Source organism: Melanotaenia boesemani, chromosome 1 (genome assembly GCF_017639745.1).
Source record: "Melanotaenia boesemani isolate fMelBoe1 chromosome 1, fMelBoe1.pri, whole genome shotgun sequence".
Classification (NCBI taxonomy): domain Eukaryota; kingdom Metazoa; phylum Chordata; class Actinopteri; order Atheriniformes; family Melanotaeniidae; genus Melanotaenia; species Melanotaenia boesemani.
The window spans coordinates 37,515,995-37,529,122 of NC_055682.1; the positions used below are offsets into that span (position 1 = coordinate 37,515,995).

Sequence of the window (13,128 nt, forward strand, 5' to 3'; positions counted from 1 at the left end):
TTAACTGTCTGTGTGAGTCTGTCCATTTTATGGTGAGTTGTCCCAGCAGAGTGAAGCCAGATGCCTACTTTAGACTTTTTCCCATCAGCCGCAGACTAAAGAAGAAGCACCATACATTTGCTCAGTTGCATGTTTTCTTGCATCGCACAGCTAAATTACAGCCAGAAGCTGGCGAATCCCTCTGCAAGATTATAGATAATAGTTGCCATGGAGATGCCCGGGTGGGACGGCCAGAGATGCCAGAGGCAAAGAAACACAGAGAGAGATGCTATCATTAGAGAGCAAAAGAGGCTCTGTGATTTTCAGGGAAAGGCAACCATATGTAGACAGTATGAGTGTGGAACTGTATTCCTAAACTACCTGAAATTACTCCAGGATGGGACAGCTGGTCTATGGAAGGAGCTGAATGGAGCTCAAACTCTCACTTTAAGGAGTAAAATAGCTAGTAGAAATGTTTCAGTGTTCAGTATCTTCTTTAATAAACTGTAAAAACCTTGGTAATAAAGTTATGCAATCATGGTATGTTTTCTGGTTTCTCTGTGCCTGTTCCCACCACTCTCAGCCTACTTCCACAGAAAGGATACTCAGTGTGTGTGTGTGTGTGTGTGTGTGTGTGTGTGTGTGTGGTATTCCCTCTCTGTTTCTCAGCCTATCGCTCTCTGTCTCTTGCAGAACAGTTCAAACATTCGTTTCCGTAGCAGCAGACAATTTGACCTCAGCAACAAACATTCGGATTCCCACCTTAGCAACAGGCCCAGATCTGTGCTGTCATAGAAACGGTAACAAACCTGACAGTTAGGTCTGTTGCTAGGCGATGAGGAAGAATAGTTACTTTGCCAGTGACTAGCAGAGCTCCTACATTTCCTGGTGGGACAGTAACTGGTTTTAAACAGGAAGGAGTGTGTTTTATATACTGATACTGAGCTTGGCTTCTATCGCTTAGTCTATTCCACCCAAATTTCAATCACATTTTCCCAAATTGTCATTTTTTTGTTGTTACTACACATATGGCTTAGATCAAAAAAGGCAATGAAAAAATCCCATTTGCTGCATTTACATTAAACAACAATATGTTACTTTTTAAAAACATGGGATTTTACATTTAGCTGAAGTTTTTTTCCAAAACCATTAATCATATGACTTGAATGAAAATACTAGGCTTGTGTTCAGTTTCTTGTGTGGTTTCTTTCACAGTATTCATTGAAACAAGGAGAAGAAAACAGGAAAGGGAGGGTGACAGAAAGCGGAAGGAAAAAGCCATCTTTCCCGAAAGGGGGAAAAAATGCCCTTAAAGATCTTTGATATGTAAAATAGTTGCACTGTTTTAAATTCCATGGCTATCCTAGTAAAATGGTAAAATAAGATTTATTATTTTAAGGGGTTACTTATTTGGGCAATTTGGATATTTTAAGCTGAGGACACTATTGAAATTTTTTGTATGGACATAGTGCAAATAAGAAATATATTGCCATTTATTTTTTTCGTTTCTATATTATGTAGCTCTACAAGATGAACTAAAAAAACAAAGCAGCAGAGGGAAAAGTTGAATGTAAGAAGTGTGTGGTGCGATGAATGTGTCTGTATTAGTTCGTCTCATCCTTCATGTTGCTGTTTAGTATTTTCTGGAAACCACAATGATGTAAAGTCGTTTCTCTTTTTCATTATTACTTTTTTTTTGTTAACTCTTTATCCACTTGGTTAGATTTAAATTAAATGAAATAGAAGCAGACAAAGAGCACAGACCTCCGCAAAGACATGTTTTTTTTTTCTTTTTTTGGGGGGGGGGGGGGCAAGGATTGTTGACATTATTTTTGAATTAGAAGCTCTAATAGCAAAATAATCCCTATCTCCCCATAGAAAAGAACCCCAGGATCCTGGTGGTGATCTGGACCACCACTAAATGACGTCCTGTTTGCTTCATCAGGGTACGATCTTCAACTCGACCTGGAGCAGTTCACAGCTGAGTTTGAAGCGGCTGGGATGAGGATCAGCACCTTGTAATCCAAGGTCATAGACCAGGGTGGAGTGTATCTCAGGGTTTTGTCAGTGAGTGTGGGAAGAATGAAGCTGGAGTTCCACAGACAGATTGGTGTCAACCTGATGGGGCAGAAGAAGATGAGCTGAAAGGCGAAGCTCTTGATTTACCAGTCGATTTAATTTCCTAGCCTTACCTATGATCACAAGCTGTGGGTAGTAACCAAAATGAGCTATTGGATACAAGCAGCTGAAATGAGTTTCCTCTACAGCAGGGGTGTCCATAGTCGGTCCTTGAGGGCTGCTGCCCTGCAGATTTTCCAATGTTTCCTGCTTCAACACACCTGACTCAAATGAAATAGATCCAACAGCCTATTAAGTTCTTCACAATGACTCATCAATTTGAGTCAGGTGGTTTTGGAGCAGGGACACATCAAAAACCTGCAGGATTGTGGCCCTTGAGGACCAGAGCTGGGCATCCCTGCTCTACAGGGTTGCCAGGCTGTCCTGTAGAGACAAAGTAAGAAGCTTGGTCATTCAGCAGGGGTGGATGACCAAGGATTTGTGGTAAATGTGGAGTAGACCTGCGGCTCCTCCACACCCAGAGGGGCCAGATGAGGTGTCTCGAACATCTGGTTAGCATCCCTCCTGGTTTCCTCCATGGTGAGATGTTCCATGCGTGTCTCACCAGGAGGAGACCCCAGGGAAGATCTAGGGCACGCTTAAGGGACTATGTCTCTCGACTGACATGGGAACACCTAAGGATTCCCAGATGAGCTGGAAGGTGGCTGGAAACAAATATCTGGGCTTGCCTGCGTAAGCACCTGGCCCCATGATGCAACCTTGGATAACTGGGATAAAATAGATGGATGAATAAAAACACTAGCTGAGGCTATGTTTTGCTTTTCTTTTTTTTGTTTGTTTGTTTTGTTTTGGTTTTTTTTCCCTTAACCTAGTAAAGTAGTATTTTATTTCCTAAGAACACCATGTGGTGACAAACGTAAACTGGCAAATTAGTGGCTGCTTGTGGAGTTTTATTGTTTACAGTTGAGTACGGATAGTTTAGTTTGTGGATGGAAGATGTAGATTAATGCAGCTTTTTTTCCGGTGTTTTTCTTTTTAATTATTCATTTATTTAACTTTCATCTTCATCATTTTAAACATGGCTGCATCAGAGGTTTTTAATATTCATTCTACCAATTCATTCTAATGTCAGACGTGCTGTATGAAATGTGAAGCTGATCAAGGCTCGCATCACACTTATTAACATCAAATAAACGTGCTGTGTGTCTTTCAGTTCAAGTAAAATGCTGAAGCATGATAATGTGTCGAAGCAGCAAACTGACTGACTCACACGCCCACACACAGTAGTTCCAGATGTAAATAGTGTGTGTTCTCATCTAATTGTTGATCTCCTATGGAGTCTGAGAGGTCTGGTAATAACAGACAAACAGGAAAACAACCATCATAAATGCAGAGATCAAACAATCTCACACACACACACACACACACACACACACACACACACACACACACACACACACACACACACACACACACACACAGAGTTGGCTGTAACAGCTATCCCATGGCTCTCACTCCGGCAGTGAGCTCATTAAAATGTGCAAGGCGACCCCTCTCGTCCTCTTGCTTTCTCATCGCTCCTCCAACTCTTCCTCTTTTCGTACTTTCCCACATCATCCTTTTCATTTGATGTGAAAAAATCACACATACTCTCCACTCATTGGTTTCCCTCTCCTCATGCCACTCTGTAGATCCACTTGGGATCACAGTAGATCACGTTGTGCACACAGAAGGATTAGAGGTAATTCTGCAATTGTATGACTGTTTGGCATGCATGAGGAATACTTCTATATCCTTAGCATGTGCGTATGAATGTGTGTGTCTGAGGAGGGTGGTTCTGCTTTAATGAATGGTTGCCGGGTAGAACAGGAGGCGAGAGGGAAGAATTTGTTAATTATGAATGGAGGGCTTCTCTCTGGATGAGAGGAACACACAGTTTAAGTGCGTATGTGTGTGAAGTTTGGCATGTGCGAGTGTATGTGAGGTAACTTCAGTCAGGAAATGTCTCAGTGATTTATCAACCATCTGACTGCATCTGCAGATCAGCTGGTGCTAAATACATGCGGGCATGGACTGTAATTACATCGAAGAATAGATGAGCTCTTGTTTTCAAGACAGCGGTTACATGTGAAGAATAAACATGGAGTCCATGATGCTGAGGCATCATAAAAAGACTATTTTAGGCCTGACCATGACCTTTTCTGATTCTAAGCTGCTAGTTATGATTTCTGTGGAGCCCGTCTGGTGATATTGAAAGAAAATATATTTTATGGGCCATGGTTTACTGTCACATGGGATTGAGACAATAAAATCATGGCCAAATGTTACTTAGGCATTGACATCCTCCTGAGACCCGGGGGAAAAAAGTTTTTCTTTTTTAATCTTTTTATGATAATTCAAGTATTGTGGTTACAAGAAACATGTCACAACATTTTTTTTTTTCAAAAACAATGTTTAATAATTTTTTATGGACTGTCCCTTGTAGGGGACACTGGGTCTTGCTTAATACACATTGTAACGGTGCAATTATAATAGTGAATTCAATTTTGTGTGGATTTCTTTTTAAAAAATCTTTTCATTTAATGACCATTTAACAAGATTAAGACAGACTTGTACTTCGAGTGTTGATCTTCCCCCTCTATCTCCACTTCATCTAGTTCATCTTCAGACAGCTCTAGGTCTGAATCTCCCTCCACAATTCTTTGTAAAATCCTCTCCACCTCATTTAGCCCTCTGCTCCCTAATGTAACAGAAATAGTTAGCAAGTCCTGATGTCCACCACAAAGGATATCACATAAAAGTTGTTTTTAAGGGATTGAAATTGCTGTGTCTTTTAAAAAATCTTAGTAATTTAAAGTAAAGATTTTCATACTAAATAAAAAACTAGATTTTTATTAACAAGAACAAGATATCTGTCAAAACTTGTTGACTTGTTGTAAAACATGAAAATTGAAATTCCCTCCATTTTGAAAAGACAGTGCATGGGCTGTGTTGGCCACATCCCCACAGCAGGGGCATCAGAAGAGAGTTCAGGATGTCTTCTTAAAGGAACAGTAGCAATCATCTACATACTAACTTAGAGGTCCCAGACTCATGTCCTGCACAGAGGACAAAAATGAATTGCCGGGTCTTCTTGTTTTTGTCTTAAATTATGAACCTTAAGCACCCAAATTATGTGTGTCTAAGGAATTAGGACGCTGTGCTAAATCACATGAGATCACAAGATATTGTTTTTGAGCAGAATGTAGTCCTCACAGGGTTACCATAGAGGAGACAAATTGGTGCCGGTTGTTGTGGGATTTGTAGTTTTTGGTGAACATAAAGCAGCGGGACCAACATTGAAAGTTGTACCTGGTGTCCCCATTTGTTTTGTAGCAAACTATTCAGTCAGGTGAACCCACCTCAGTTACATTAGTGTAATTCATCCCATAAACAAAATTTTAATTAAATCAAACTGATCCATGTTGCACGTGTGCTTTAGCTATAAATTCCTACACATAACTAACATGTGGTCATAAATTAATTATCTCACTCTCACATATTAGTAATCTGGGGCTACAATTTAGCAATGTGTGGCCATGGTTTAATATATCTTCTATCAATGTTACCTCACATTGATTTCTAACCTTTTTCAAATGAAGTTACAGCCTAAAGGGAAGCAGGAAAATACAAAGCTTTGTCAGAATATACTGTATTAACATGTTACTTAGAACAGCCTCTTCAATCAAAAGCCAGCCACTTTCCAGCCAATTTCCTTGCAGAGAATCCGCTATCCGGATGATTTGCAACCTGTAAAGATGCAACAACAACAACAATGATGGTTCTGACTCAAAATATGACTCGTTTAATTCAAGTAAAATAAGGGTTTTGTCTAAACTCAACCTAAAAGAGAAAAGTTAGAGGACTGCAGACCACATGGTCGCTCTGTCTTGAGTCCGTCATCTTACAGCCAGACCTCCCTGAACACGCCTGATCGTATCGGATTTGGTGCACTGCAAAGAATTGCTTTAAATTTAAACAAGTTTCAGTAGTATAACTCTGTTTCATTTTTTCTTAACTTAAAATAATTTAAATTCCTGTCATTTAAATGAAGACTTAATGGTTTCAACTTACAAAAAACACTTGATAACTGTAAGTCAACAGTACAGAAACAAGTACTTCTTAACACACACACCCTACCCTACATTCTCGCTGTCTTGCACCTTGAGTGGAAAGCGTTGCTCTACTGACAATGGTCTGTATTTTCAACAAAATTATAAATTGGGCTGGTGTTCACCAGGGCTACATGCGCTTTGTTATTTGAGGATGCTCAGCTTTGCATATCCTCTATAAATTGTTACTTGTTACACACCATAATTTCCTGCAACTGAAAACACACTACTCCCCTCCTGTCAGACTACTTCAGCAGTTGTGTTCAAGCACCATGGCTGCAAGGCTTGCAGCGCTTGTTGCAGGACAAAGCAGTAAATCAGAGAAGTTGGACCTTATTTCCTTATGGATTCACAGTATTTGGGATGTAAATCGCATAGGAAGCGCTGAATGTTCCAACAAAGTAAATTTTTTTAGTGGCTTTACCAAGCAGATCTGTCACCTCAGTCACTTTTCATTCAGTCATGAGAGACAGACACACAGATAGCTGAGCTGGATAGAAATATAGGGAGTAAAAATACAGCCCTTGAATGGTTGATATCCATGTTAAACAATGTTTACACTTTGCAGAATTAAGCTGAAAACCTAAAGATTTGAAGCAGTTTTTCTTGGTTAGCTGCTATTTTAAGCTAGCAGTTCAAAAAACAAATAAATAAAAATTTCTCAACACTGTCAGGCTGTCAGGACATCAGGAACATAATATCGGAATAAATTAAACCATGACTAAATGATTTATGCTAATCAGACCAAATCCTGGCTTTAACATTAACTGATGAAAATGAAGTAGCCTGCAGTGTTTTTTCTCTCGTAGTAAGAAGACCTCATTTAACATAATCTTATTTAGATTTTTTGTACTCCCATTTTCACATGGATAATGTATGTTTCAGATACGTTAAATTTTTTTAGGTTCAGAGCTGCATATCAAAATGAGTGAAGTGTAGAGAAAGAAGCTAGCAGATTTCTTCAAAACGAATGTCAGACATGCACTAAAGCCATTTGCCTCTTTTGTTCTCTTTTCAAGATGGTTATCAAGATTGTGAGGAAGTAAAACAGAAATTTGATGGCACTCATGGAAAGCTGTGAAAAGTATATTTTGTAATAATTTACTGTGAGATGAAAATTAATTTCTAGTTTAAGCCTTTAATGTTTGCACCAAGAAAAAAGCAATGGGGAAATGTTTCTCTGCATTTGTTTGTGCCAGTGACAAAGAAAAAACAGTGTTTTTTTTATTTGTGTGTGTGTGTGTGTGTTTTTAAGAAAGGGCGGCGGCAGTGTTACTATAAATTCTGTATTTGTTTTAAAAACATTTGATTAAATTCTGTTTAAAAAGCTGAATTTTAGAAGCAAAATTTACTACATTTTGTTAATTAACAACCTTTATTCAAAAGTTGTAAAATTACTAGTGGTGGGACTTTAACGTATTAATTATTATTAATTAATTACAAAGAAAATGAGAAAGATTAACGCATTTAATCGCCATTTTTGTTTCAAACAATGAGGAGCGTTTGTCAGGTCACGAGTTCTGTACAGCGATTACACCGGCGCACACATCAGAGCTTGGGCGTTATATTTAGCGAGTTTTCAGACGCTTCTAGTGATTCTATTTTAAAAAAGTGACTAGCAACAAATTTTTCTGCTGAAATTGGCGACTTGTGGAGACTGAGGTGACAGCACGTAACGCTCATTCTTCTCAAGAGCAGTGTGTCCTGCCGTAGGCCCCTCCCCCTCGTTCAGCATCAGTCCCAGCTCCAGACCAGGAGGTGATCACCTCGGCTCCATGAGCAGAGTCAAAGCTGCTGCTTTATGACCCCACCCTGGTATTCTTTCAGATATAATGCCTATTAACGAAGAGCATGGGCAAAAACATTTAAAAAGTTCAAAGTACAGTAACATGTTGTAGATCCTTAATCAGAGAACAGCTGGAGCTGCTAGTTAAAGTACTTCTGTTAAGTTTTGGTCAGGGATATTTTCTATTTCTTTATCTACTGTTTCTAACTAAAAAAAGCAATTAAATCCATTTTTCCAGACATTACTAGAGTCAGTTTACAACATTAATGTCTGTGTCTATTATTTGATTCAGTCGTCTACTAAAATCTATTTAAAATAAAAAAAAATGCTTTTTGAGGCAAATGTTGTTTATTTATTAAAAATGTGATTAAGCAAGAATAATTCATTACAAAGCCCCTAATTATTTAGATTTACTTTTACTGTGTTCCACCCCTATAAATGACATGAAAACTGCAGTTATGTTATTGTGTTAAACTGTAAAGTAATACAACAAAATAAAATGAAAAGTTTACAATTGTTACTTTAAGTTTAAATCATTTACAGTGTAATTAAGATCTAATTTATGAAAAGATTTATATGTATATAAGTCAATGTAAAAGTTCACATAAGGTGACTGAAACAGTAGTAGCAGAGCTCTGAGCTAAACGCTGAGTCATGTTGACACGGGGCAGGTGATGATGTTTTAGTCTGCCGACATTTGCTTGCTATCACAACATTTAAAATACAGATGAGGCTTGTAGAAATACCATGACTTTGCTGGTGTTAAGTCATAAAAACACTAAACTTCTTACAATAAATCATCTCATGATGCAAAATCTTGAACAGTATCAGGACCATTCAAGTGGAAGCTTGTTAAATTTGTTAAACTTAAACTCTGGCGGGTCCTTTACCACGTTGTGTATTTAAAAGAAGTTTCCACTTTAGCATTTTCCTGTAGGATTACATCCTAATCATTCAGAAATTGTGGAGTAATTCACTTTCCAATCATAGGACTTTTATTTTGGATCAAAATATTATTCAAGTACACAACATTTTGTTCTTTCTGCATTTTTCTACTTAATCCTGTTTAAGCTTTTATGACAGTGTCTCAAGAAAATCCTATTTAACTGCTGTTAAATCAGAATTTTCCAGAGTTTATTATAGAAATCCCCTGACACTGGACAGTGATTAAGCCTTACCTCTGCTCACAAGGCTTTAAAACATAGAATAAGACTGTTTTTGTGTGCTGGCTGTCCATCTGTACAGCAGAGACAGCAGTTCTTGGCACCCTGTTTGAAAGTCAGTGGTGTGTACTGTCTCTTAAACTGATTTTAACTCTGGGGTCAACTTTTTCCACACGGACCTGCTGCCTTAAAATAGCCTGGTGTTTACAGTTGCAGGTTAGCTTCACATGAAACTGGGTCTCTGAACCACCGCCTGTCACACAAACACACTCACGAGACACGACTTTATTTGGATGAACTGGGGAGTGTGTGTAGTCTCTCCAAGAAGCAGATTGCTGTCTTGTGTAAATACTGGCTAAATGGAAAAGAAAACAAAAGCTCTGGTAGTTGTTCATCTGTTTGAGGGATCCAGCGTTTTTTTTAACTAGCCTTTACTTTACACAGGACGCTAATGGTTTTAAAGTAAATACTGACCTCAGACTTGGGATCTGTGGAACAAAAAGAGAGCCTTTTGTGGTAAATGTGCAGAGAGCTGCTTTTTTTATGTGTGTGTGTTTGCATCTAACAGTCTGATCTTGGTTGTGTTTTGTTTCCAGGAGCAACCAGAGACATTGGTTCAGCTCTGACCAGGATGTGCATGAGGCATCGCAGCATTGAGGCCAAACTTCGCCAGTTCACTAAGTAAGATACATTTGTTCTTTCTTATTGTTTTTATTCTTCACCTTCTTTGTTAACTCCATTTACTTCAGTTCTACATTGTATATAATCCACCAAACTTGTTGCCATGATCAACGGAGCTATAATTGGACTATTATTTGTTGTTATTGTCACATCTCCAGGATGGATTCCATTAAATATTTCTCATCCAGTATTTGTTTACATGACTGTAATTACATACAGCTCCTGGTATGCAACACCAACCATTCTGGAAACCTCAGTCAGATCCTACTACCAACCACTGTCCTTGCTCCTTATCCTCCGTACTTACTGATGACTTTTCCACATCAAAAACAATGACATTGATGATGATGATATGAGACTGTGGTTTTGCATATTTGTGGACTTGGAGGAGGGCAACATTGCATTTACTAAAATTAAAAAGTGGAATAGTTTGTAGAAGGCAGGAGAATGATGTTATGCTTGATTTTCAGTTGGACGTGGAGGTTAGAATGCCAGAGGTCTCTTAGGGCACATTCACACCAGCCTATTTTTATTCGAGCCCTAGTCCATTTGCTCAGAAAGTCTGCTTAGTTTTGTGAATGTGCAAACAAACTCTGATTCAGAAGAAGTGGATTTGGTCCGCCTACAAATGCAAATCTCAGTCTGGTTCAAGAAGACCAAAGACAGGAAGTGGACTACAAAGCAAAGCAGATGTAGAAGAACCCAGTAGAAGTTCTGGTGCAGCTTCATGTTTTGCTGTTTGCGGTAGAAACAGAAGTTTTCCTTCATTAACCAAAAGATGAGTCTGTTTTCTTCTTCATCGTGTGTCTCGTTTTCTCCTTCAGTAGTATACTGCGCCGCCTCCGGTGAAAGTGGAACACTTTATTGAAAAGGTCCAATTCATTTGAGTAGGGCAGCATGAAAATGAACTTGGTCTGGAAGAACGTTGCACCCCCCCAACTAGTAAGGCAGCCAGGTTGTTGCTTTTCTTTTAACTTTTAACAACTTTGCTTTATAGTATAAGGAGATGCTGAAATTACTAAGACTGGGTAAAGAGCTGTCCAGCACATTAAAAAAAATGGGCAGGAACCATCATCTTTAACTTTGAATGATGGTGATCTGAGATCACTATCAGTCATTTGGTAAAATTAAATCATGAAACATACCAGTAGAACTCAGAGCTACATTTAAAGGCTGAATACTTAGGATTTTTTCCTTAAAAATAATTTAAAATGCTCTCATTTACTGCGAGGGATAAAAGGAAGCTTCCCTGTAAACAGTCTGTCTCCTTCATCAAAAATGTCTTTGTCAAGTTTTTCTCCTTCAAAATAAGAGCTCCGTGCCGGAATAACTTGGGTGCAATGTGTTGCTCTTTCCAACTTCCTGGTTCCTTAACCAATCATATGCGACTCACCACGGTTGCCAAACAACAACAAGGCAGCGTTTGGTATTTTATGTCAGCAAAAGAGCAGCAACGTGCTGGTAAATAGTATATAGGTAAATAGTTTCAGAAAGAGCTAAAAAGCCTCAGAATCCTGCTAAAAAAGCAAATGACCAAAAACGGAATAAAATGAGGATCAATATTGGCGAATCTTTTAAAAGGTGGAGAAGTCTGAGCAGGCAAAGTTTCTCCTTGACAGGTAAGCACCGGAATTTTGCTTAAATTAACCGAAAAGTTTATCTTGATTTAGAAAGATTTTAGTCTAATTTATTTCTCGGCACTCATTAAATGAATTTGTGTGACAGTATGGATGTATTAGTGGAGTAAATTGGTGGCCTGTTAGTTTACAACAACAAATGTAATGATGTTTGGGCCAAGTGAATAGTGTGTTTATCCTTATAAACTTATGAAATTACTATCAAATTAATTTATTACGTGAGACTAAGGGTAAACTGCCGCTGCGTGGCATTTGTTGATTAATGTAGCTTTTGTTTACACTCTATTTTATGCTAACGTAAATTAGCTCATGAAATTAGCACTAGCATTGCAAGGCATAGCAACTTACTGTGTGTGTGAATCATCTTCGCTCCTCATCATGATGTTTGCTGGCGTTATGTTCTCCATCCTTCATAGACTGTATAAAAAAACCGTCCTCTCACAAACCGGCAACCTACGTGAAACTCTCCGACATGCGACACGCTCTCCGTGTTTTTCTCTTTCGACTGCAGTTCAGATTTGAAACGCTAGGTGTCAATGCTACTTATTTTGCCTTTAATAGCTAAAGAACAAACATTTCCACGTGGACAATGTGAAGGGAACTAAAGGGGCTGAACAGCTGCATAGCCTTAAGAAAACCACTTCTCAGTGAGGATATTTAAAAAAAAAAAAAAAAAAGCTTCAGTTTGCTAGGGATCATAAAGATAGAACTCTAGAGCAACAAAGCAGATCATGTGGTCTTATGAGTCCAGATTTACCCGGTTACAGGGTGATGGGACCATCAGGGTATACCGTAGAAGCCTGCAGGGGCAGTCTATGATCTAGGCTTGCTGAGGTCAGCTGACTATCTCAATATACTGACATTTCAAAAGCTTATTGAAATGATGCCACAAGGAATATGTGCCATAATCAAATCCAGCAAAATAATATTGTTACTTCCTTTTAGGACAAACGGCATACGGTACGTATGGATTTCAGTCCTGCAGGTTTTTATAGTATAATGCCCATAACCAGACCAGCCATGTTTAACAATAACACAGCCAGCATTGCAGCATGTATAACTTTACTTACTGTTTCTCATCAGAATAGTTCACCTCATAACTGCTGCAGGTCCTAAAATCTTTCTGGCAAAAGCATATATATATATATATATATATATATATATATATATATATATATATATATATGTCTCAGGCAGTGGAAAACAGATCAAGTGGTGATGGAGGAACCATCATGGGAGGAAAAGCCTCTCTATGGGATGTACCACCGACAGATAACTGAAGTGGCTGATAGGAGAAATCCTACCAATGGCTAGAAAGGGCTGGACTGAAAGACAGCACAGAGGCACTGATCATAGCTGCACAGGAGCAGTCCTTGAGGACCAGAGCAATAGAGGCTGGAAGCCCTGAGGTCAAGGTGGGAAACACCTCCGAAGGTGGAAGAGAATAACCGAGCTAAGATCCTGTGGGACTTTCAGATCCAGACCGGCAAAATGGTAATGGCAAACCAGCCGGCCATTGTGGTGATGGACAAACAGCAGAGGAAAGTCGTTGTGGTTGACATCGCAATACCAAGCGATTGCAATATCAGGAAGAAGGAGCATGAGAAACTGGAGAAATACCAAGGCCTAAAAGAAGAATTTGAGAAGGCCTG

The 13,128-nt window shown here is 38.9% G+C and overlaps 1 protein-coding gene across 6 annotated transcripts in view; it reads left to right on the plus strand.

The window, feature by feature from the left end:
- Positions 1–13,128, plus strand: part of mtss1lb (MTSS I-BAR domain containing 2b) — a 90,972-nt gene that overhangs the window by 56,053 nt on the left and 21,791 nt on the right. For all 6 annotated transcript variants that reach the window (XM_041974856.1, XM_041975107.1, XM_041974927.1 and 3 more), the window contains exon 4: positions 9,755–9,839. In XM_041974856.1, the coding sequence (XP_041830790.1) occupies positions 9,755–9,839 (85 nt within the window). The remainder of the gene's footprint in view (positions 1–9,754; positions 9,840–13,128) is intronic.